The 25,693-nt window shown below is 56.7% G+C and overlaps 1 protein-coding gene across 52 annotated transcripts in view; it reads left to right on the top strand.

Annotated features, from left to right (window-relative positions):
* The window catches only part of Ncor2 (nuclear receptor co-repressor 2), a 162,646-nt gene extending 138,475 nt beyond the window's left edge, over window positions 1–24,171 (top strand). For 3 of the 52 annotated variants that reach the window (XM_087578892.1, XM_087578895.1, XM_087578900.1), the window contains exons 25-49: window positions 891–1,055; window positions 1,921–2,057; window positions 2,544–2,649; window positions 2,759–2,863; window positions 3,002–3,099; window positions 5,091–5,241; window positions 6,845–6,985; window positions 7,276–7,356; window positions 7,719–8,014; window positions 8,941–9,295; window positions 10,431–10,652; window positions 11,106–11,357; window positions 12,124–12,273; window positions 12,382–12,513; window positions 12,597–12,783; window positions 14,287–14,816; window positions 15,664–15,816; window positions 15,906–16,051; window positions 16,272–16,465; window positions 17,132–17,278; window positions 17,787–17,932; window positions 18,506–18,559; window positions 21,342–21,569; window positions 22,407–22,586; window positions 22,996–24,163. In XM_087578892.1, the coding sequence (XP_087435018.1) occupies window positions 891–1,055; window positions 1,921–2,057; window positions 2,544–2,649; window positions 2,759–2,863; window positions 3,002–3,099; window positions 5,091–5,241; window positions 6,845–6,985; window positions 7,276–7,356; window positions 7,719–8,014; window positions 8,941–9,295; window positions 10,431–10,652; window positions 11,106–11,357; window positions 12,124–12,273; window positions 12,382–12,513; window positions 12,597–12,783; window positions 14,287–14,816; window positions 15,664–15,816; window positions 15,906–16,051; window positions 16,272–16,465; window positions 17,132–17,278; window positions 17,787–17,932; window positions 18,506–18,559; window positions 21,342–21,569; window positions 22,407–22,586; window positions 22,996–23,177 (4,538 nt within the window). In that variant the 3' untranslated portion in view covers window positions 23,178–24,163. 52 annotated transcript variants of the gene reach the window in all.
* The last annotated feature ends 1,522 nt before the right edge of the window (window positions 24,172–25,693 follow it).

A 25,693-nucleotide genomic window follows, 5' to 3' on the forward strand; every position in this document is an offset into this window, starting at 1 on the left:
GTAGCACTCGGGCCTCTGCTTGTGCTCCAGCTTTTCAGGACAGCCTAGGGCTGCGTGGAGGTGATCCAGGAGACACTTAGCGTCCGTTCCTGTTCCAAGGCCAGGGCCCTTGTCCTTCACGATTTCTGGGTGGGTTGTGATCCCCAGAATGTGTCTAGCCAAGGCTGGCCACCCAGAACCGCTAAAGTGAGAGCTTGTGGAGCCTCAGGGAGTGCTAGCCTCACACAGGGGATCTGGGCCATGTGGTGCAGCCACAAGCCTAGGCCAGGGCTCTAGCCTGTGTTCTCAGGTCTCCCCTGCACTCAGCAGCTGGGGCCTCGGTCTTCCCATCTGGAGGGTGAAGGAACAAACTGTGACATCCCACAGAGTGCTACCCTTTGCTGTTGTTTGTGGTCACATGGGCTCCAATCCAGGCAACTGACCCAAGAGACCTCATCAAACGGGTCTGATTACTGTCCTCAGTGTGCACCCACACGGGCCCATCAAGGCCCGGCTGGAACTCAGCCTAGTGACTGGTACATAGTAGACGGCTAGCACACGGACTGCCGCTGCCCCACCCTCATCTGGAGTAGCTGCCGTAGCCACATCCCTTGCCATAGACCACAGTCACGGAGGTCAGCAAGCCTGACCCAGCACTCTTGGTCCTGGACACCCAATTGGTGACATTCCGTGGGAGACCGTGAAGCAAAGATTAGCCCTCTGACACATGCCCTCTGTCATGCCTGTCCCTGTGGGCTCAGCCACAAGGCAGCCCCATACCAAGCAGTTATCATGGGAACATAGCACACCTTTGCTGACATGTCCCAATGGCCCCTCATGTCAGGATACTGTCATAGCTGACCAGTGGAGATGTCAGAGCCCTCCCTGACTGCCCAACTTAACTCTTTCAGCAGAGAAAGCTTCATTCTTTCCCGCCTTCCCAGCTGAGGGCCCGAAGCTTCCTACTGAGCCCCCACGCTGGACATCGGGTCTGCCTTTTCCCATTCCTCCTCGGGAAGTGATCAAGACTTCCCCACACGCTGCAGACCCCTCTGCCTTCTCCTACACACCCCCTGGTGAGTGGGCACCACCCCGATTAGGTCTCTGCAGTCAGTGGGCAGTCGGCTCTTGGCACTGGCGCAGGGCTGCATGGTGCTGGTTGGGTGAGATGAGACCTTGCCTGGAGGTTTGGCGAAGCTGGGCACCTCCTGAGAACATCTACACACACCCTGTAGTGGCCTAGGCAGCCATGGGAGGGAAAGAGCAGCAAGGGAGATACTTTCCACCGGTGACTAAGAGGACGGTCGTTAGAGGGAGGGGACGGCAGTCTTGATAGTTTCAGGAAAGCCACCTAGGTTTTCTATTCTTGATGGTCCTCACCACCAGTAAAAGTAATCCAGCCAGGGGCCACCGGCAATGGCAATGTCAGCAGTGGGTGGCCTAGGTACAGCTGACCCTGAGGGACATGTGCACTGTTTGCTGGAGCTTGGAGAACAGAGAAAGGCATTCCCGGCAGAAGGAACAGCGTGTGCAAAGGGCCCAAAACAACAGGAGTTGGGACACTTGAGGCACCAGGTCAAACTGTCACAGCAGAAAATTACTACCCAGCCAGCCCAGGGATCCCCAGTCACGTGCCACTGAAATCCATGCCGGAGGTGACTCTCCCTAAGGCGGGGGGGGGGGGGGGGGTATTGTAGGCTCACAGTTAGGGAGAGGTTGGCCTACTGACTCTGGGAAAGATCCCTTCGGACCCTGGGAGGAGAACAGAATCTAGGGAGGGGGTAGAAGTGGGGTGCTGGCTTAGAGGCCTGAGTGTGGATCAAGAGGTGATGGTGCAGCCGTGGAGGATCCAGGACTGGGGTTCTTGTGGAGGGCTCAGGTCATTGAAGCAGAGGTATATAGAGGAGCCCCCCACAGTATACACTTCCTGTTTCCTTGCAGGTCACCCTCTGCCTCTGGGCCTCCACGATAGTGCCCGGCCGGTCCTGCCACGTCCCCCCATCTCTAACCCCCCACCCCTCATCTCCTCTGCCAAGCACCCTGGTGTACTTGAGAGGCAGCTGGGTACCATCTCCCAGGTGAGTACCTCTTGGGCTGGGTCTCCCCTTCACGGGAGCCTTTCTGAGCCGTGGGATGTTGCCAGGGGTGGTGCTGGCTGGACTCAGCCCTGCTGCTGTGGGCTACGTGTGTCACAGGCCGTGTGTTCCAGTGCCTTAGGCAGGTGACTCACTGTCTGTAGGCTTCAGTTCATCCTCTGTTCAGTGGGAGGGTGGGGAGCTGCAGCTGCTGCAGGCTGTAGAGTGTCATGTCTGTCGTAAGCCCTCGGTCACCTCTGCATCCTACTGACAGTCACCAACTCACCACATGGTTTGCAAAGCAGTCACACTGTCCTTTCTGTAGACACTGGCCTTGGGCTGTTGTTGGCCTGGCCACAGTCCTCCAGTCGAGGGCCGGCAGCCCCGTCTCTCACTTGCGTATCCTTAAGTCCTAAGCAAGGCTCTTCCTGTGTCTGAATCTGGTCTTCCCGTGGCTGAGTCTGGTTGTGATCTATCTCTTCACCCTAGCAGGGAATGTCAGTGCAGCTTCGCGTGCCCCACTCAGAGCATGCCAAGGCCCCCATGGGCCCTCTCACCATGGGACTGCCTCTCGCTGTGGACCCTAAGAAGCTGGGTGAGTGCCCATGACCTTTTGGTTCCTATGCCCGGGGGGCAGTCTTGGCCCTGGGAACCTAGAGGGGGGGCAGCCTGAGACCTCTGTGTACCCTCTCGCCCACCCCTAGCCCCCTTCAGTGGAGTGAAGCAGGAGCAGTTGTCCCCTCGGGGTCAGGCTGGGCCACCTGAAAGTCTGGGAGTGCCTACTGCTCAGGAGACCTCTGTGCTGAGAGGTAAGTCTGGCCCAGTCACCTTCAGTCTTAGAGAGCCTGAAAGCCCACTTGACAGTTGTCTCCTTACCCTTGACTCCACAGGAGACCGCTAGGTGGCTTTTAGACTTGGTCTAAAGAGCTGTGTCTTATGCCTTCTAGGGACAGCACTGGGCTCCACTGCCAGTGGAAGCATCACCAAGGGCCTCCCCAGTACCCGGACTGCAGATGGCCCCAGCTACCGAGGCTCTATCACCCACGTAGGTGCTGGGGGCAGGGTGGGATGGGCAGGCATCCTAGGAGGGTTGGGATGGGATGAGAGGACCTCCGGGGAGACGAGAGATCTTGAGCTGAATGGTTGGTCACTGCGGTGTGGGGTCAGGCCTAGGGTGATGAAGAAAACAGGTGTCATGTGTCTCCAGCAGTTGGGTGTGGCAGAGACCAACCACAGAAAGGATAGCCAGGCCCCTAACCAGACTGTCAGGAGCCATAGATCATAAAGTGTCTGGACTGAGAAAGTTACCAGGTGACCCCAGTGACATGTTGCCATGGCCAGAAGAGGCAGAGGGGACAGAGGTGGCAGCTGGCTCTTGACAAATCACCAGTCGGTAGGCATGAGCCAGTGGTGGGTACCAGGCTTAGTACCCACGGTGTGTGGCCAAGCATACAGCCCAGCGAACTTCCAGTCACGGGACCACCCACCACAGGGTCCTTTTGACTCACTGTAGGGGACAAATGTCCATTCATGCCGCAGGCTTCCCCTGAAGTCTCTGGAAATCTTGGGCTTTCAAAGGCAAAGCTCAGAAGCTGGAGGCGAAAATTCAGTCATGTCCTTCTGGCAGTGCCAGTAGCCCTCCCTGACTCAGTTTTCCCTGTGACAGAAATGTTCTTTCCAGGATAGGTACTCCAAGGAGCTCTTAGAGTGCCAGGTTTGCACACAGAGCTTCGCAGGGCTCAGGGATGCCGGCTCACAGGCTGAGAATCCCTTTCCCCTGGTTAGGGCTTGTGGAGAGTGAGGTCAGCGCTCTGGGGCCTATCTGTGTGGGATGATGACCCAGGCATTGATGTGACACGGCTAACAGGTGGAGACCACACATCCCACTGTTGCCTGACCGCCCTGGAACCCAAGGCCACGGAGCCCCATGTCCCACTCAGCTCCCAGGATTACAAACTCAGGCCTTGGAGCGGGCTGCGGGTGGGCCCCTGTGGCTCCCTGTATTCTTTGGTTTTGTCCAGTGAGTTATACGGAGCAGAACCATGGCCTGGCTGTATTTCGGTTGTCAGAGGCCCCTCTAAGCTTGGAGACTCAAAACATCAATACCCCCTTTTCATCTGGAGCCTGCCTGACCTTTCTCACCGTATACCTGGCCTAGCAAGCAGCTACCAGCCACTTGAGAAGGCATTTCCTGACACACCCAGAAATCACCCCGCATGCCCCACGGGGACCACCCAACAGAACAAGTCCCACGGGAGACAAACATCACTGAATCTGTTCCTGAGGTCATAAATGAAGAGAGAACTCAGGATTTGGGGGCCTCTGAGAGCCAAGTTAGAGTCCTCATAGGATGGATACGTGCTGACTAATTCTCAGGAAAGCAGGGTGACTTGTTATTAACAGCAGTTAGCAACTTGGGGTGATCCTACCTTTTATCCCCCATGGGCTGTCTCAGAAGCTGTACTAATGGCCACACTTCGGTTCACAGAGGTCACCTAAGTGGATACAATCCCACAAAACCGCATGCCGTTGGTTTGAGAACTCCTGGGGTGGGGAGCTTACTCCCTCTAAATCAGTGTTTCTTAGTTGGCCCGACCTGCCCCAGGGACATCAGGGGGCATTTAAGGGTGTGTTTGGTGGTTATAGTGGACAGAGGTGGAAGGGCGTGAGTCACCTAGTGATTCCAGACCAGGAAGAGGTGCCTGGCTGCTCTCTACCTCAGTTTCCCTGTGGTTTGGTGGCTCGGGACAGCAGTCCCAGCTCTTGGAAGGCTCAGGCAGGAAGGAGGCTGGTGAGTTCCAGGCTAACCTGAGCTATATTGCCAGAGACCTTGTCTCTATGGAACAGTATTCCCGATAGCGTCTCTGGGAGGGTACAAGTGAGAGACAGGGTGTTGGCAGCAGTGCTGACACTGGGAAGCCAGGATGAGTGACGGTGGCAATGGTGCGGGGGGAAGTTACACATGCATGGCTGTGTATACCTTGTGGGGTGGGGGAGTAGGTGATGTGTCAGGAGTCACCCACTCTACCCCTATAGGGCACGCCAGCAGACGTCCTCTACAAGGGTACCATCAGCAGGATCGTTGGTGAGGACAGCCCAAGTCGCCTTGATCGGGCACGAGAGGATACCCTGCCCAAGGGCCATGTCATCTATGAGGGCAAGAAAGGCCATGTCCTATCCTATGAAGGTGGGTACAGAGGACAGAGACCATGAGGCACTGGCAGTCAGGTGGGGTGGCTCCTGCTGTCCCCTTTCTTTCCATTCTAAGGATGTCTTTTCTCAAGACAGACATAGCAAGACTCCTGAGAGCAATCCCCTTGCTAGGCTGGGGCTCAGCAGGGACATGTCAGACAGTACCTCCCTGCCAGGTCAGGTTGCCCCTGCAAGGAGTGTGTTGGAAACCCCTTGTTGATAAGGAGTCAGGAAAACCAGACTGTAACATGTGTCCCCAGACAGCAGTTGTGGTGTCTATACACTTTGCTGAGAGGGGAAGGTCCTTTGGCAGAGCAGAAAGCAGCCAGGGGCCTTTGGGTTGGTGTTGTGGTAGCCTCAACAGGTTGAGGACTGGGCCTAGGCCCTGCCTGCCACCTTAGACATAGGGAAACGGGGAGATGGACATAGTCACATTCAGTGCCCTTCTATGAGGGTACCATCCTGGCCCTGGTTAGACAAGGCAACCCTTGTTAGGGAGGAAGCCATGGGATCTATAAAAGGTGTCTTTAGAGCCAGGCAGAGCTGAAGGGACACTAGGGAGCAGGCAAGGAGTGACTTCCTGTCCTGCAGGCATACAGCCCAGAAGGGGTCAGGGCTGGCCTTGGTGGCTTCCCCTACAGAGGCTGGGAAGCTGGGGAAATCTTTGAGTGCCGTGACAGGAAAGGGCTGTGGTAGAGCCATGACACCCTTCTCTCTGGCTAGAAAAGGAGCCAGGGCTGCCTAAAAGTTGAGGAACCCATACCTGGGATGCGTCTCCCAGTACCCAAGCACCCACATCAACACTGCTGCCATGACTACTGCAGGCCTGGGGGCTGCCAGCTTCCCTATTCCTTGAGTCTCACAGCCCCCTGGTCCTAGAGGTCACAAGTGGCCCCATGGGCTTTGGCACCTGACAATAAAGTACAGTCTTAAGGACAAGGGCTACAGCTGACCCCGGTGCTGGCTGCATGTCCAGGTGACAGACCCAAGAGCGAGGAGAGCGGGTGATCAGAGGTCCTGGCCAGAGCCCTGAGTCACGGAGTGGGAGCCTCTAGAGTCTCAGGTTGTAACTTTACAGCCTATCTTGGTGGAGACTGGGTATCCTGTTCGTCTCTTTGGGGCCCAGTGGGTCTGAAGCAGTTCAGAGTAGCGCCTACCGTCAGGCCCAGCCCCAGCTGCCAGCCCTTTCTTCGCAATCTCCCATAGCCAGAGTATCCAAGTCATTGGGGATAGCAATGCCACTCTGTCCCCGACACGCTGAGGCTTCACATGGTCCTTGGACCCGGTGCTCACACATCCCTTGTGTACATGCAGACCTGCAGGCGCTTGTGGGGGCTGCTCTGCGGACTCAGACCGTGCTGACATCTTCGTTAGTGTGCACATACACCCATGGGCACAGACACACATACACCCCCCTACACAGCAGTGGCAGGCATGCCTGGCACTTTCTGCCAAGAGCAGTTCCCAGTTGAGCTGGTTTGAGGGTCCCATCTGTGGGGGCAGGGCCTCCTTTCAGCTCTGCCTGTTTGCCTAACTCCATGCCTGTGGTGTCTGCACCTTGCTGCCACCCCACACCATGTGCTTTTTCTGGCCCTCAGGTGGTATGTCGGTGTCACAGTGCTCCAAGGAGGATGGGAGGAGCAGCTCAGGCCCACCCCACGAGACTGCCGCCCCTAAACGCACCTATGACATGATGGAGGGCCGTGTGGGCAGGACCATCACCTCAGCCAGCATCGAGGGTAAGTGTCTCACTGTAGTAGCTTACCGGGGTCAAGCACCATCCCAGGAGACCCCAGGTACCCAGGTAAGAATGGAAAGGGAGGGTGGCCCCTTGACATGCCTGGAGGGAGCCAGTCAGTAGTTGGCTCAATATTAACAAGTAGAGAAACTGAGGCACAACCCGGTGCAAAATGCAGCCCAGGGAAACGGGGCACTTGCTTGCTGGGTGTTAAGTCACAACAGAGACTGTTGGTGGTAGAGCCCAGCCCTCCTGGACACCATACGGTGACACTATCCCTGCTCTCCCCAGGACTCATGGGCCGTGCCATCCCTGAGCAGCACAGCCCCCACCTCAAGGAGCAACATCACATCCGAGGCTCCATCACGCAAGGTATATCCTTCTTACGGTGTGTAATTCCACCTCCACGCCAAAACCAGCTAAGGGGTTGGAAACCGAGGGTGAACTTCCCGTCCGTGTCTTATAGGTGGAGTGACTACTCTGTACTTGGCGCTCATTCCAAAGCCCATGCTGCATGCCTTGCTAGTGATTGAGAGGGGGTCCAGATTGAATGTCTTTAGCTCATGCCTTTGTGGTAAACTGAGCAATGTGGTTTCACTTAGCGTCCTCACGTCATATGAAGAAACAGGCTTAGAAAAGTCAGTTCGCATACCCAAGGTCCCACAGGAAGGATTTGTGCTGACCCAGGCTGAGCCAGGCAAGGCAGTGGAGAGCCAATGATGTTTGCCCGGCAGGCATCCCGAGGTCATATGTGGAGGCCCAGGAGGACTACTTACGTAGGGAGGCCAAGCTCTTGAAGCGAGAAGGCACGCCACCGCCCCCACCGCCACCTCGGGACCTGACTGAGACCTACAAGACCCGGCCCCTCGACCCTCTGGGTCCCCTGAAGCTGAAGCCAACTCATGAGGGTGTGGTAGCGACTGTGAAGGAGGCGGGCCGCTCTATCCATGAGATCCCACGAGAGGAGCTGCGCCGCACGCCCGAGCTGCCCCTGGCACCACGGCCTCTGAAGGAGGGTTCCATCACCCAGGTACGAGGAGCACAAAGGAGGGGCCGGGGCTTGGGCAAGCCTGAGGGAGTTCTAATGCTGCCCTCATTGCATTGGGTTATAAACTAAGGCCCAGAGAGGTCAGCGGCTTGCTCTGGTCACTGACAGGGCTTGTGAAACCAAAGTCTTTTGGTCACTTGGCTGCTCCCCACATTGCTACCTGCATGTTGTGTGTCAAGACTAGAGCCACTGTCCCCTACCTTGGTCATGGCTTGATGGAAAAGAAAGACAAAACAGCCAGACAAGGCACCTAGGGAAGGCTGTCTGTCACCTGAGCCAGGGACACACAGTCATGGACCAGAATGATTCTAGGGTATTCTTTTGAAAACTTAGGTGCTGCTCCTCATTTGGGCCCAGCACTTGGGAGGCGGAGTCAGGAAGATTGTAAATTTGAGGCTAGCCTAGGCTACAAAGCTGTACTCTGGCTTAATGCCGATCACCAAAGTTTTACAATTTAATGACAACACAAACATTGAGTGAAATTGAGATCTGGGACCTAGCTGTGCTCACTGTCCCCAGCCTGGATCCCTGTGGGATCCTCTCCAAGATGTCCAATAATTCCCGTCTCCGTGGTGTCCTCTGAGAGCCAACAGGAAATGTGTAACTCCAGCCTGGGACCCGGAGCCAGAGCTGGGGTGACAGCAGATGCATCTGATATGGAGTCCATAGTGCTGCAGGATGTCGGGGGCCACACTGGGTGAGGAAGGTCGAATTGACCTGTAGTTAGCCACGCTCTCGTACCCCTCCACCAGTGGGGGTCTCTGGACGTATAGCCAGGCTGAAGCGAGCAGGGTATCTAGCCTCTGACGTCTGTCTTGCTCAAGGGGTTAGAGATGCCCCATCCTGTGCAGACATACAGGGAGAACAGCATCTGGCCAGCCACATACAGACCTGGACCCTCTCCCCAGGGGACCCCACTCAAGTACGACTCCGGGGCGCCCTCCAGTGGCTCCAAGAAACACGACGTACGCTCCATCATCGGCAGCCCCGGCCGGCCTTTTCCTGCCCTGCACCCACTGGACATAATGGCTGATGCCCGGGCACTAGAGCGCGCCTGCTATGAAGAGAGTCTGAAGAGCCGGTCAGGGACCAGCAGTGGTGCAGGGGGCTCCATCACACGCGGGGCCCCAGTTGTCGTGCCTGAGCTAGGCAAGCCCCGGCAAAGCCCACTGGCCTACGAGGACCACGGGGCACCCTTCACCAGCCACCTGCCCCGAGGCTCACCTGTGACTACCAGGGAGCCCACGCCACGCCTTCAGGAAGGTGAGGCTCCCCTGGGCTGCCAGCTGTGGGGAGGGGACAGCTCATTTTCCACCGCCAGTCTGTCTGCTGCCCTGCCTCCACACTGCATACAGAGCCCCCCGTCGTTCCCCCTTACCAAATATTTTTAAATAATTCAAATCAGGGCTGAGGAGAGAGCTCAGTAGCTAAAGTCTTGCTGTACCAGCATGAGACTCAGAGTTCAAATCCCCGGTACCCACATAAGCCAGGCACACTCATACACATCTGTAATTCTCATGCTTCACAGTGAGACAAAGGCTAAGACAGAAATCTCCTAAAGGTTATAGGCCATGAGTCCGGGTCTCAAACATGGCGGAAAGTGGATGACACCTCTCCCCCCCCCCTCTATTTTATACACACGCATACGCACACTCATATCACAGCACACTCGCGCCTACATTCCTGTGCACACATGTACACACAAAAACAATAGTTTAAATGAAGCAGTTCCCACTCTGTAGGCTTCACCTCTCCAGTAGCGCTGCTGGTCTGAAGCGCCTGCCTGTGACGTGACCGCCGCATCCTACTCTGAATCCGCTTCTGATTCTCTCGCATTTCTGACCTCCGCTCTTTCTCCGATCCTCCCACACGTGCAGCCTTTCCGTGTGCTGGCCCTCTATGCCGAAGGCTCCACCTTTGGTTTTGCTTCTAGCCAACCACTGTATACCCCACGTCACCAGATGTCAGGGCCTGGAGAGGCTATAGGCACCTCCAACTAGTTCCAGCCACATCCGGGCCGGGATTGTGTTAGGGTGTCAGACCAGTGTTTTAATTCATTGTATGAGGGAGCCCTTCCCAGAGCACTGAGATCCTCAAACATCTCTCTCTCTCAGGCCCGTGCACTTCCTACCTTGGGTTCATCTCCTATCTGGAACAATGGCTCCTTGGAGCTCAGGGTTCTTGCCTGCTTTCCTCTCAGGGTGCTCCCTCTTCTCCTCATGGGAACTGCCAGCCCATGATTTAAGTCAGACTGGAATGAATAGGGCAATGGTGACTGGGGAGTAAATGAATGCTTTCACAAGGAGCCAGGAGCAGAGAGACAAGAGGCTCTGGGGCTTGTGACAGCTCAGCCTGGTGGCCCCGTTGAGGCTGAGGCCACTTTGACCTGTCCCCACAGGCAGCCTCCTCTCCAGCAAGGCGTCCCAGGACCGGAAGCTGACCTCGACACCCCGGGAGATTGCCAAGTCCCCACATAGCACTGTGCCCGAGCACCACCCCCACCCCATCTCCCCCTACGAGCACCTGCTCCGGGGTGTGACTGGTGTGGACCTGTACCGTGGCCACATCCCATTGGCCTTTGACCCCACCTCCATACCCCGAGGGATCCCTCTGGAAGCAGGTGGGTGCCTGGGCCTGTACATGTGGGGCTTATTGATTCTGCTTCCTTGGGTGGACACTTGGGGTATGGCTTAGTGCTGCCATCACCAGCTGCTTACCCCAGGGCAGGTTCTAGGATTTGGGCTTGTGTCGGTGTTTCTCACCGTAGGACTCATCTGTCCCTTGCAAGTGCAGTAAATGAGGGGCTGCAGTGAGTGCCATGATGTGGAACCTTTTTAAAGGCTCCTTTGTGAAGGTGTTAGCACCTGTATTTCGATGCATTATATTGGGGGGCACTTCCGAAAACATTAAAAGCAGGCCCCCCACATGATGAGGGAGCGAGTCTTAAGCTCTGTGTGTGCATTGGGGAGGCATGTGGGTGTACAAGGAGAGGAAGCTGTTGTGGCAGAAGTGAGGAACGTGAAGATAAGTCATGGGCCACCTGACCCTCCATCCCTCCCTCCCTCCCCAGCAGCCGCAGCCTACTACCTGCCCCGGCACTTGGCCCCCAGCCCCACCTACCCACACCTGTACCCGCCTTACCTCATCCGCGGCTACCCTGACACCGCGGCCCTGGAGAACCGCCAGACCATCATCAATGACTACATCACCTCGCAGCAGATGCACCACAACGCAGCCTCTGCCATGGCCCAGCGCGCCGATATGCTGAGGGGTCTGTCACCGAGAGAGTCCTCGCTGGCCCTCAATTATGCCGCTGGCCCGCGTGGTGAGTTGCCTGGGGCTGTGCCCATCAGCAGAGACTTGTCCTGCGCTGTGGTGTGCAAAAGAAGAGTGCACACGTGTGCACTGCAGCTGGGCGGAGGGGCACAGTTGGCTGGGAGGACTAGGTGGTGCATGCTGGCTCCTTGGGGGAAGGGCAGACGGGGCCACTTGTATCTGTTCACATCTAGAACTGTGCTTAGCAGACACTCTTGCCACCATGCACCGTGGGTCTTTGCGTGTTGTTCTGAAACCTTGGTATGGGGCATCTTCTGTCATCCAAGAGATCAAAATACAGGCTGGATGTGGCATTGCACGCCTATATCTTAAGTACGAGGAAGGTGCAAGGCCAGCCTCAGCTACATAAATTTTGAGGCCAGCCTGGGCTATATGAGTCTGCCTCTATACAAATGACTGAAAAGAAAGGAATGAGAGCATGCGGCTTGTCAGAACACTGACTTCCTGTGAACAGCCTGGGTCACTTTGCCTCGACTGTTCAGAGATAACCTTGTGGCCCCAGTTAGTGATACGGAAGCCACTCTGGGGGTTTTAGAGGATGGGAGCCCAATGCAAGGAGCTGATACTGTGGGAAGGCAGTGTTTGGGGTCAAAAGATGTTGTTTGAGAGACACTGCACGTCATAGCCTTGAGAAAGGGGCCTGGGGCCACTCCTGGCACCCAGGAGGGGTAGTGCAGGTGAAAGGTCTCAGGCCTGCACCCTTGGGGACAGGACATCAGGCACCTACAGCTGACATCCCACCCCCACCCCTGCAGGCATTATCGACCTGTCCCAAGTGCCACACCTGCCCGTGCTGGTGCCGCCAACTCCAGGCACCCCTGCCACCGCCATCGACCGCCTTGCCTACCTCCCCACTGCGCCCCCACCCTTCAGCAGCCGTCACAGCAGTTCACCACTGTCCCCAGGTGCGCCTGCCAAATGGCTGGGTGGGGTCTGTGCCTCACCCCCTGTGCCCTGCAGGTAAGTTCTGGCCCACTGGGCTCTGGCTCACACTCTGGCCTTGGGGTTTCCAGGAGGCCCCACTCACCTAGCTAAACCAACTGCCACGTCATCATCGGAGCGGGAACGGGAACGAGAGCGAGAACGAGACAAGTCCATCCTCACGTCCACCACTACAGTGGAGCATGCACCCATCTGGAGACCTGGTAGGGCACCCCAGACCCCGCCCCACCCCCAGGTCCTCATGGGCCACCTGGGCCTGCCCCCTGACTCGGCGGCCTGTCACCAGGTACGGAGCAGAGCAGCGGGGCTGGGGGCAGCAGCCGCCCCGCCTCCCACACCCACCAGCACTCGCCCATCTCCCCCCGGACCCAGGACGCCTTGCAGCAGAGGCCCAGTGTGCTGCACAACACGAGCATGAAGGGCGTGGTCACCTCCGTGGAACCCGGCACGCCCACGGTCCTGAGGTGGGCCAGGTTGGCACCAGGGGGAACAAGCCTGGGGGGAGGGTACACAGATGGATTTGCTGAGTGGGAGGGGTGTGGGGGTGGGCAGATGGGTAGGGAATGGAGCAGATGGCAGGATCGGAAGGTGGGAAAGTGAGAGAGACTATGAGAGTGGGGATGGGTGGCTTGTCAGCCGGGGGAGGATGGCCCAGGGGAGAGGGCACACAGTGAGTGGACGGGAGATAGATGCAGATAACCAGGCAGATGACAGTGGGTGGATAAAGGATAGATGGATGGATGGATGGATGGGTGGGTGGGTGGGTGGGTGGGTGGGTGGGTGGGTGGGTGGGTGTGTGGATGGATGGGCAGACAGATGGACGAGTGGATGGATGGACTAATGGATGGATGGACGGACAGACAGACAGGCAGACAGACAGATGAACGGGTGGATGGATGGACTGGCGGATGGATGGACGGACGGACGGATGGATGGATGGACAGGCAGACAGACAGGCAGACAGACAGATGAACGAGTGGATGGATGGACTGGCGGATGGATGGACGGACAGATGGATGGATGGACAGGCAGACAGATGGACGAGTGGATGGATGGACTGATGGATGAATAGACAGACGGACGCATATATGAGTAGACAGCAAGTTGATGGGCGGCGGATGAATGGGTGGATTGGATAGGTGGATGAGTGGATGAACAGCTGGATAGACAGGTAGACAGACACAGATGAATGGTGGATGACGGCAGCTGGATGGTACATGTGTCAGTGGGTAGATGGATAAGTAGGTCGACCTGTATAGGAAGGTGGGGGGGGGTGACTGGGTGGATGGATACGGACGGATACGTGGATGTGTCCATGGGTGGGAGGGAGGGTAGGCAGATGTGTGGTTGGGTGGCTGGGCAGTCGGATGGATGGATGGACGGATGGACAGACAGACAGACAAATGGACAGAATGCAGGTGGTGGGTGATGGGATAGGTGCAGGAGTCAGTCGGTAGTCCCTAGTGTAAAGGGAACAGAGAGCTTAATGTGTGGCCACAGGGCTGATGTTGCCCATAGCTGCCCACAGTGCTCGTATTGGGATGCCGGGCTTCTGCCTGAAGTCGGTCCTGTGCTTCCTGGCTCACGCGCTCCTCACTTCTGAGAGGGCCCGCATTCCACCTTCTGGGAGTGCCTCCTACTGGCCCTGCTTGAGCTTCCTGCCTTCCACTCAGCATGCTTATATCTACATGGTCATGTAGCAGTGGATGCCCTCAGGCGAGGATGGCTGCCTCTGTTGCTGTCATCTCAGAAGCTCCGGCACCCTTGCCTTAATTACCAAATTCTGATCATCTGGGAGGGTGCTTGGCACCTGGTAGGGACTCAGTAAAAAGCTTTTGGGCCAAGCACAGCTTAGGTCAGTCAGGAGAGCACTTATTCTGGGAGCCTCAGGGAGTGAAAGTCTAGGTAGGAACATGGAGGGTGTGAGGTAGGAATTCATTGGCCAGCACTGCCTGAACCTTTCTCTTTCTTTTCAGGTCCACCTCCACCTCTTCACCTGTCCGCCCAGCTGCCACATTCCCACCTGCCACCCACTGCCCACTTGGTGGCACCCTCGAAGGGGTCTACCCTACCCTCATGGAGCCAGTCCTGTTACCCAAGGAGACCTCTCGGGTTACCCGGCCTGAGCGGCCCCGTGTGGACGCTGGCCATGCCTTCCTCACCAAGCCCCCAGCCCGGGAGCCTGCCTCCTCACCCAGCAAGAGCTCCGAACCCCGATCCCTAGCACCCCCCAGCTCCAGCCACACAGCCATCGCCCGCACCCCAGCAAAGAGCCTTGCACCCCACCATGCCAGTCCGGACCTGCCGGCGCCCACCTCGGCCTCAGATCTGCACCGAGAAAAGACTCAAAGTAAACCCTTTTCCATCCAGGAATTGGAACTCCGTTCTCTGGGTAAGACCACCCTGACAGCGGCCACGTTCATAGACGCAATAATCACGCGTCAAATTGCTCACGAAAGGGGGCCGCGAGAAGGAGGTTCGCTGGCCATCGACTCCCCTGGCGACGGTAAGACACCCGGCCCGCCGCCTGCCCACCCCATCTGTGGCCTAAAGATATTTTCAGATCTTTGCTTTTAATTTTTTCCCCCTTTTTTGGTTGGTTTTGGTATTTCGTTTTGAGCTCGCCATCCTCGTCAGTCGGCACGCTGTGGTGACTCCGCCCACACGGGCCCCTCATTCGCCCATCCTTCATCATGAGTTTTTTTTTTTTCCTTTTTTCTTTTTCTTTTTTTTTTTTCTCCTTTTTTCTTTTTGGATTTTTCGCCTTTTTTCCTTTAATGAATGGATCTGTGGTTTGGACTCCGACCGCGCCTCCCATCTCCCGCCACCACCACCTGCACCTTCGTTTTGGGGAGTGGGGATGCAGGGTCTACCAGTTGACTGTGCCACCACTGTACATGGAGGAAGTTAAGGCAGGGAGTGAGGTGGGGGGAAGGCTGGGTACCCACCTCCTCTTCCCACACCAGCTACAGCCAGCCCTAAGGGAATGAAGCCTCCCGGCTGGATCAGAGACAGTGGGACTGGGGCCAAGGCTGGACCTAGGGACCCATTGTCACTCAGCTTGAGCCTCACACCACCACACCCTGACCCCATGCACATTCACACCCTCCCTCCAGTTTCTCCACCACCACCTCCCAGTCTCCCCTATCTGAGCCCCACACCGCCCAAGTCAGACTCCCATAATCCTTTGGGTGTGTCTGAGTCCTCATAAATGGAGCTCCCTTCACTTGCAGAGCTTCCTCTCTGGCCACCCCTAGGTCGACCTGATTTTCTTCCATCTTGAGGCCCAGACTGTGGAGGAATGGCTCCTCCCAAGCCCACCCCACATTCTGACCCTAGCTCACCTGTCTCAGGTTACCACAGTGGAGCTGGCTACAGCCCTGATGGGGTAGAGCCCATCAGCCCCGTGAGCTCGCCCAGCCTGACCCACGACAAGGGGCTCTCCAAGCCTCTGGAAGAGCTAGAGAAGAGCCACTTGGAGGGGGAGCTGCGGCACAAGCAGCCAGGTGACACCCGGGAGAGTAGCAGGTGGGGAAACTGAGGCACGGCTCCATGTTGTCCTCAGGCCCCTGACAAGCTCTGCTTGTGTCCTCAGGCCCCATGAAGCTCAGTGGGGAGGCTGCCCACCTCCCACATCTGCGGCCACTGCCGGAGAGCCAGCCCTCATCCAGCCCACTCCTCCAGACTGCCCCAGGCATCAAAGGTCACCAGAGGGTGGTCACCTTGGCTCAGCACATCAGTGTAAGTGCCCATCTCTGGCCCCTGCCATTGGGAAGGCAGGTGGCTATGACAGCCATATCCCACAGCCAGACAGATGCTAACATGCTTAACTGGCCACCACGCTTAGTCCTTTGGGGGTCATCATAAGGTCTAACCAGGGACACTCACCCAGGAGACCAAGAGCCAGATCAGGGTTCTGCCCTACCTACTCTGAAAGTCCTGAACTGCCCTCTCCCTGCAGGAGGTCATTACACAGGACTACACACGCCACCACCCACAGCAGCTCAGTGGCCCCCTTCCCGCCCCTCTCTACTCCTTCCCTGGAGCCAGCTGCCCTGTCCTGGATCTCCGCCGTCCACCCAGTGACCTCTACCTCCCACCCCCGGACCATGGCACCCCAGCCCGGGGATCCCCCCACAGTGAAGGGGGCAAAAGGTGAGGAAGTACCCATGTCTGCATCAGGTGCTGGGAACAGTGGGGCAGGGGTGAGCTTTGCAGTGTGGGGCTGATGGGAAACTGAGGTGCAGGGATACAAAGCCTCACTACGCTCCCAGAACAGACACAAAGCGTCTAATCAAGAAGGTGGCTCACCCAAGGGTCCCACGTGCCAATTGAATGTCCTATATATACCAACTCAGCTAGGGGTCAGATGTCCCACTTCCATTTAGCAGATAGGGAAACTGAGGCATAGAGAGGTGAGTTACTATCCCGTCCCATGCACACAAACACCCTGCACAGATGTAGACAGGTATCTCTGGGTAACAGCGAGGTCCTAGCATGGGGGCCTCATCAGGGCTTACAACATGGCTCCAAGCACCCCAGCAGCACTGTGTGGTGGCATACCCTCTGGACAGGCTGAGGCAAGACGACTGTGAACTGCAGGGCAGCCTGGGCTGTACCACAAGACCCTGACTCAAAAATAAACCAAAGCCCATGAGTGTTGGGTCAGTTCGAAAGGTCTCAGAAGCCCCCTGGGGTCTCCATACCTCAGATGCAGAGTCTGGCCATTCACAGGGAAACACGTGAGCCCCACTGTGGGCAGTAGGGGGTCATCTTCATGGAGTAGAACCCCACTCTCAGCTGGGATGCTGTCTCCATTAGGTCTCCAGAACCCAGCAAAACAGTCCTGAGTAGCAGCGAGGATGCTATTGAACCTGTGTCCCCACCGGAGGGCATGACTGAGCCAGGACATGCACGGAGCACTGCGTACCCACTGCTGTACCGGGACGGGGAGCAGGGGGAGCCCAGGTAGCTATGGCACAAATCCCCGCTTAGAGGTGGTGGTGTTGGTTCCCCATACACCCGTGGCCTCAGCCCTCTAGCGTGGAGGTCGTCAATCTCTTCACAGCTCAGCGGGCTGATGACTTTCAGGGGGCTTCAGTGGTGGCACCCTGTGCCTGGCATCTCAGCCCGAGTCATGTCCTATTTATCACTTGCTGCTGATTGAGAATGAACTAAACGGGACCAGAGTGGGTAGGGGTGGGCATGGACCTCAGGGAGGGTATGACCTATGGCGGCCCAGTCCCTGGGAATTCTTGTGTCCAGTATAGCTCTAAGAAGTTCTCAGGGGGAATTCACAGTGTGCCTGGGAGGCTCACAAACCGCCCTAAGCCAGGGCTAAGTACAGATCCCAGCAGGCCTGGGATGGGAAATGGTTGGTCCTTAGCACCTCACTGTGGCTCAAGTGGTGAGCTAGCCCCCTGTTGCTAAACACAGTGCCCAGCCTGCTGACCCTGGCCTCTCATGCTCCCTGCAGGATGGGTTCTAAGTCTCCAGGCAACACCAGCCAGCCGCCAGCCTTCTTCAGTAAGCTGACCGAGAGCAACTCCGCCATGGTGAAGTCGAAGAAGCAGGAGATCAACAAGAAACTCAACACCCATAACCGGAATGAGCCTGAATACAGTAAGGAGAAGCCAAGGCCAGAGCAGGCACTGGGAGACAGAGTGCTCTTAAGCCTTCCTGTCGAAGGGCCTGATAGTCTGCCAGTGGATACCGACGGCATATAGCACCTCAGTAATGCCCTACGCACAGTAGGTGCTCAGCGAAACCTATAGAGACAGCCCTGTGCTGGGCGCGAGGAGCACAGTGCACTACTCCAGGTTCATGCTGCAGGCATGGCGCCTTTCTCCACAGCTGATGTGGGTGGACAAGGACCCTTGTCCTTAGCTCAGGGTCGCAGGGACCATATGCTTATGAGAATGCACTGGGAAACAACACTTGAGGGCTTCGCACTGTCCCCTCCCACCAGCAGCCCCTCCCTAGGGTGGCTTGGACAAATCCTTTCTGGAGTTAGACTACAGAAGCCCTTGCAGGTTAGCACAGGCCTAGGGTAGTGACCTACTGCCAGAGTAAACCTGGAGCATCAGATACCTAGTTGTGCCAGACATTCAACCCAGACCGTACAGGGAGCTAACGGGTGCAGATCTCCCAGAACCTGTGAGCTCAGGCCTTACCCACCTTGTTACCCTGCTCTAGATATCGGCCAGCCTGGGACGGAAATCTTCAACATGCCCGCCATCACTGGAGCAGGTAACCCTCCCGTGTGTCCGCATAGCAATCTCCCTTCCCCAACTACTGACTTAGTGACAAGGAGCCTTAGCCAGTTCAAATTTGAGCCCTCTCCCTGGCCTTAGTGGACCCAGAATGGCACAGCAGGCCAGCCTCCACTGCCTCGAGTCCTCCCTACATGAGGGACGTCCAAGGTTTGAGATGAGGGTTTTCTCCGGTGGGTGTTAGGTACACCCTGGTAATACTTGCCCAATTGCTGGGGCTGAGGCACGTCACCCAGTGTGGGCCTAGGGAATTGGCCTTGGGGTCCAGAGCTTCAGGGTGCCACAGGCATCTCTCACACTACAATCTCCATTTGGGGTTCCAGCAGAGAGCCCTGGCCTTTTTCTAAATCAGATGCAAACGGGTAATGTGAGAGAAACATGTCACACTCAGGTGCAGTTTGTGGCAGAAATTTCAGGCATTCAGTGTGGTGCTTGGGACTCAGAACATCGGCTTGCCATGGTTATGATGACGTTGCCCCTGGGAAAGAAGCTGTCATGGGAATAAATGGCTCAGGAACACCTGAGCCGGGACTGTGACACTGGGGCAGCTGTGAGGACTTGCACTCCAGGCTGGAGGAACAGGCAAGGGTTCACTACCTTCCTTATGTGTGGAGCTTTGGGCCCAGGGAATAAGGTGGCCAGATACACCCTTGGGAACATTTCCAGAGGACCACAGGACCTGCAGAGGGGGTGGGGGTGGGATCCTGGCAGGGGCTGTCACAAACCCAGAAACATACTGGGGACTTTTCTGAGCCTCGGGCAGAAGGAAACTTTGACAAGTTGAAGATGAATGTTTCTAGAATGTTCTAAATCTTGATGAGGTTCTAGACACCTGGGTGTGTGTGCAGGTAGAGATTCACAGGGTAATACACACACACACACACACACACACACACACACACACACACACACACACACACACACACACACACACACACACACGTGTGCCTCCTCAAACACCCCCCATAAATGTTAGTCCTTAAAGTCATGTTTCCAGGCATGGCCAATGACACTCAACATCGGGCCAGAGGTAAATGAGGAAGGTCATGCCTGTGCCCAGTGAGCGCCCTCAGGTCACAAGGCCCAGGAGCGGTCAGTGCTCCATCAGGAAACTCCCCTCCACCCCTCTTTCCCTGTTACCTCGTCGTATCTCCCTCTGTATTCTGGATGTGGAGGAGTGGGTGGGGCTTGTTTATTTGAGGTTAGGGGCGTGGAGGGTGTGTGTGTGCGTGCGTGCGTGCGTGGCTGTGGCATGCATTTACCCCTGTCAGAAGTTCGGCTTTTTCTTGGTAACATTTGCTTAGCACTGAGGGAACGTGAGCATCCCTGACCCGAGCTTGCCCGAAACCCAAACTGAGGCTCCACAGCCACCCCAGAACAGGATTAGGAAGTGACTGTCCCTTCCATCCTCAGAAGCCTGGCTATTTTACATTGCCCGCATTTCAGCCATGTGATTTTCACAAGGTTTGGTAGCCTGGAGGTTCACGGGGCACCAGAAACTGGCCAGTGGCATAGGCTGGGAATCCTGCCGATGACGTCGTTGTCTGTGTTTTTGTTGGTGGTGGTGATTTGGGGTTTTTATTGTTGTGTGTTTTGTTTCATTTGTTTGGTTTTGGGGGGTGGTTGATGAGGTTTAGCTTGGCAGTGTTTGGTTCTTGCGGCCTGGGTTTGGAGCAGTTTTGTGGGTACTTGGGATTGAGGCAAGACCCTTGCACTCACTAAGCAAGTGTCCTCCCTGTGGTGAGCTACAGCCCAGCCCTCCTCTGCCGAGAGAAGGTCTCCTCAGCTGCCCAGGCCGGCACAGATTGGACTGAACTCACTGTAGACTAAGCTAGCCCCAAGCTTGCTATGCTCCTGCCGTAGCCTCATAAATAGCTGGGTTTCCAGGCCTCCTAATGAGGCTCCAGCCCTCGGGAGGTTCTGGAAGCATCCACTGAAAAGAGATGCCTCCCCACCCTGGCATTTGCAGAAAGTCCCAGAGCACAATTCATGAGAGGGAGAGAAAGGAAACCGGAGAGGCTTTGCAGAGGCTCAGTGCAGGCTGCAAACATCTCTTGAGGCCAGTGTGTTGATTTGACTACTCTGTCCTTGTCATGGGGTTGGGCCAGCCAGGGCTGGAGTGGCCCTTCACCTGTTAAGCGCTACCCTGTCCTTGCACGCACATAACTGCATGGCTGTGACCCCCCCATCCCTTGTACCCAGCTCTACCTTTCTCTGGCTCCTGTGGGGAGAAATGGGGTGGAGGGGGGCGAGCCTAGCTAAGGGGGAAATCAGGCAGGCTGAGGTCCCTAACCCCTGAGAAAAGGGGAACAACAGGGGGTCCTCTCTGGTCACCTTTCGTCCCCACATCCCTTCCTAGAACCTACTCACCAGAAGACCCCGGCTGGACTTCTATCCCCGTCCCTAGCACCTAGCTCTGGCTTAACTCCATAGCACAGCCTGCCCCTGCCTCTTCTTAGACATCCACTTATAGTCAAAATGGAATAAATAGACCCAGCTGCGATTGGGGTGTAGAGTAGGAACAGGGCTGGGGACCCTCCGGCTGCCCCAGACCCCTCCCTGCAACAGCCATGAGCTGTGGGGGCAGTTAGGGACCCCATCCGCACCCTACACACAGAGGCGGGCTGGAGGGACGGACGATGCTCGCAGATGTGTGCTCACTGTGTCTCTTTCTCTCTCCTCCCTCCTCATTCTATCTCTCGCAACCCTCTGGCTCCCCGGCCCCCGCCCCCCTGTGTGTCTGTCTGTCTCTCTCCCAGGCCTTATGACCTGTAGAAGCCAGGCGGTGCAAGAACACGCCAGCACCAACATGGGGCTAGAGGCCATTATTAGAAAGGCACTCATGGGTAAATATGATCAGTGGGAAGAGCCCCCGCCGCTCGGCGCCAATGCTTTTAACCCTCTGAATGCCAGTGCCAGTCTGCCCGCTGCCGCTATGCCCATAACCACTGCTGACGGACGGAGTGACCACCCACTCACCTCGCCAGGTCTGCAGGCCTGCCCCTGCCCGCCCGCCCGCCCGGCTGTGTCCCTCCTTACCCTGGTGTTGTTAATCCTTTCACCTCCCCCCCTCAAGCTTGGGAGACTGTGACCTTATTTTTGTGCGTGTTTGACATCTAGTTTGCTAATCCAAAGCTGGTCTGACACCCCATGTTGCGAAGGGCGTCCCCCTCGCCCCCAGCACTGCTGCTTTCCCCGTGCTCACACCACTCCCCACATCCCACCCCTTCCTCCCCTGCTGTGTGGACAGGGATCAAGCTGACCAGGCCCACCATGTGCGACCGGGGCTGCTGCTGGGAAGAGTCTAGTGTGGGCATGACCCCTTGAAGGCCAGGCAGCACGAGGCCAACTCCCCGTTCTTCCAGTGCCTGTCAGCACTCTCTGTTCCCAAGCAAACACAAGCAAAGAGGTGCTCTGCTGTCCCCTTCTAGGGTCAGGCCAGCCTCAGGGTCTGGCCCTATCAGCAGAGGCCTTCAGTCTAGCACAATTGAATGCTGTCTTGGGCAATGTCTGTCCTCCAGCCAAGATCTGACACTCCTCAGTGAGGGGTACAGCCTGGTGGGGGCAGCTAAGGGAATAGTCACCAACCTCTCTCATAGCAGATGTTTTCCTCTTTTTTCCACGCCTAGGGCTGGCTCTGGCCATCTGGTAGACCTCTTAGCCTCCTGGCTCAGGGTTTCTCACACTAGTTTTCTGTTTGGGGCCCTAGGAGGCAGGTGGCTCCCCCAGGCAGAATCGGCCCCACTGCCCCTCCTCCGTGCTGGTGTGGGTGACCCACAGTCAACACCATCTAACTCAGCCCTTTCCCACTTTGTCCCCTGCAGGTGGTGGTGGGAAAGCCAAGGTTTCTGGCAGACCCAGCAGCCGAAAAGCCAAGTCGCCAGCGCCAGGCCTGGCACCCGGAGACCGACCACCTTCTGTCTCCTCAGTACACTCGGAGGGCGACTGCAATCGCCGAACACCACTCACCAACCGTGTGTGGGAGGACCGGCCCTCATCTGCAGGTGGGTATCAGCTAGGGGCAGAGATGTAGACATGGGGTTCCCTGGGCTACCCAGGGGAGGCGGTCCCTGGTCCCCACCTAGCAAGGAAGGGTGTAGGAAGCCACACATTGAGAGGGTCCTGTAGATCTCCTCAGGCCTTCCAGTCAGGGCTGGTCACACAGGGGGACAGTGCCTGTCCAGCATGTAGGATTTTGACAGGAAAGCAGAAGGCAGTAGAAGGAAAAGTTACCACAGCCGAGTCAAAGGTGGTAGGGCTGTCTAGCACAGAGGCAAAGGGAGAAGGCCGCTTTTGAGAAACTCAAATGGTGCTGGCCTAAGAGGCCCAGGCTCGAGCTTCCTGTGTGGTAGAATGGGTCCTGAGGTGGCTACTTGCAGAGCCCTCTCCACCACTCTCCCATCTTTCCCACAGGGTCCACGCCATTCCCCTACAACCCTTTGATTATGAGGCTACAGGCAGGTGTCATGGCCTCCCCACCCCCACCTGGCCTTGCCGCAGGCAGCGGGCCCCTAGCTGGTCCCCACCATGCCTGGGATGAGGAGCCCAAGCCACTGCTGTGTTCACAGTACGAGACACTCTCGGACAGCGAGTGACCACAGATTGGGGGGGAGCGGTGCCAGGTCCCTGCACGAGGCAGAAGCAGCCCAGCATGGAGCAGACAGCTGCCAACTCCCCCGACTGAGGAAGGAGCCCCTGAGTCTGCCTGCGCGTCCATCCGTCCGTCCGTCTACTCATCTGTCCATCCAGAGCTGGCATCCTGCCTGTCTAAAGCCTTAACTAAGACTCCCGCCCCGGGCTGGCCCTGCGCAGTGACCTTACACTCAGGGGATGTTTACCTGGTGCTCGAGAGGGGAGTGGACAGGAGGGGAGGCCAGCGGGCCGGGAGAGGGGTACAGTGATCGTGTGTCAGTTGCACGCGTGCATCTGGGGCAGCGGGGACCCAACACAGGATGACCAGGCACCTCCATGCCACTGCCTCGCCCCTTACCGCATTTGGAACCAAAGTCTAAGCTGAGCTCGCGGCCCTGCCCCTCCCTCTGCCCCCAGCCCGCTCGCGCTCTGGACAGACAGACGTTCCCAGCTTATCCTGCCCCATCGCTGTCATCGCAGTCCCCAAAGGCCACCCAGCCCACAAGACTGGGAGCCCATCAGACCAGGTGGGTGCACAAAGGGCCGGGTATGGCCTGGGGCACGGATGTTTGCAGGAACCGGACTGTTCATTCCCGGCCTGTCGCTATGGCGATGGCGGGGAAGGCAGGTGTAAATGGTGTTGGCTTACAGGGTATATTTTTGATACCTTCAATGAGTTAATTCAGTCGCTTCACACAAGGAAGGACTCACCCGTGTTACTGCCGCTGTGCTTTGGTCTCTGCTTCCTGTCCCAGAGGCATGTGCCGGCCAAGGCGGTGGCCCCACCATACGCAGGACTGGGGGGCAGGGCTCCGGCACACGGCACTGTGCCCTCCCCCTCCCTTCCTTGGGCAGAATGGACTTGATGCGTATTCTGTGGCCGCTCTCTGCACGGCGGCATTCTGTCATTTACACATGTTGTTCCAATTAAAAAGCAAATTATACTCCAGTTACAAAGATTCTACTCTGCTTCTCACTGGGCAGCAGGCCACCACAAGAGTCAAGGGCAGTGTTCCTTAAGGTCAGCACTGAGCAGTGAACATTGACCCCAGGGTACGGTGCCACCAGAGGGCAACCTGTATTCACAGATGTGAGGAAGCCACCAGGTACTTGTATTGTCGAGAGCACGCTGGGTGTTTACCTGTGGGGAACACATTGGCTATTCATACCTGGGGTCATTGTACAGGGGTGTTCACACTCGTGGGGAAGCCGGCAGGTGCTTGTCTGTGGTGACCGTGTGGGGGTGTTCACACCTGTGGAGAAGCTCCTGGGTATTCACACCCGTAACTGGAGTACAGTCGTTTATGCTTGTGGTGAAGGGGGCAGGCATTCTCCACAGTGACAATGTGTGGTATTTACATGGTGGAGAGGACTGTCTCGTACTAGGCATCAGGGTCCTTGCCCGAGGCTTAGCCTCTAGGGTTGTTGCTTGTGGGTGTTAATGTCCAGCAGTCACACCCACAGTGAGGGTCTCCTGGATGACTCTTGCTTCTTGCTGTGCCCTGTACTTATCCTGCCTGTCGTGTTGTGTGGGTGGTAAGTATTCTCCGGCCTGACCAAGATGACCACACTGGCCTCTTTGGGTTTGAGCTAAGAAACTCAGAGCCTTGGTGCCTGTTTTAGTCAGGGTTCTCTAGAGCGAGCAGTGGTTCTCAACCTTTCTGATTCTGTGACCCCTTTAATACAGTTCCTCATATTGTGGTGACCCCCCCCCCCGACCATTTTGCTACTATTATGAATCGTAGTATAAACGTCTGATAAGCAGGATAGCTGGTGTGTGTGACCCCTGTTAAAAGGGTTGTTCGAGCCTCCAAGGGGTTGCATCCCACAGGTTGAGAAAGAACCACTGCTCGGAGGAGTGTGTGTTTCTGTGTGTGTGTGTCAGAATTTATTAAGAATAAGCGTTTTAGGGGTTGGGGATTTAGCTCAGCGGTAGAGCGCTTGCCTAACAAGCACAAGGCCCTGGGTTCGGTCCCCAGCTCTGAAAAAAAAAAAAAGAATAAGCGTTTTAGAAGTACTTGTTTTATTTTTGTTTCACGTGTATTAATGTTAGGTCTGTGTGTATAGCTACACCACATACATGCCTACAGACACCAGACTGGACACAGATGACTGTGAGCCACCAGCGTAGGTGCTGGGAACTGAACCCTGGGTCGCCTGGAGAGCACCCGGGACTCTTAACCACTGAAGCGTCACTGCAGCCCCTTCAGTGAGCTTTAAATTAGTAACAGCAGCCAGGCCCCACCCACGACGCTGAGAACCTGAATGCCTCGGAGATTTCCCAGAGCAGCTTTCTTCTCACTGCAGGGCGATGGCCCTTAGTCACTGAGTGCACGAGGCAGAGCCTCACTGAGAAGATTTCTAGAGAGCCGCTAGTCCACCAGGAAAGTTTAGAAAGCCTAGTTGTACTGTCACCAGCCACAGAGTTGGCCATGGCATCAACAAGGCAGGGCCACTAAGCGAAGGGCAAAGGGATCTC

This window comes from Rattus norvegicus, chromosome 12 (assembly GCF_021556685.1).
Source record: "Rattus norvegicus strain SHRSP/BbbUtx chromosome 12, alternate assembly SHRSP_T2T, whole genome shotgun sequence".
NCBI classification, from domain to species: Eukaryota; Metazoa; Chordata; class Mammalia; order Rodentia; family Muridae; genus Rattus; species Rattus norvegicus.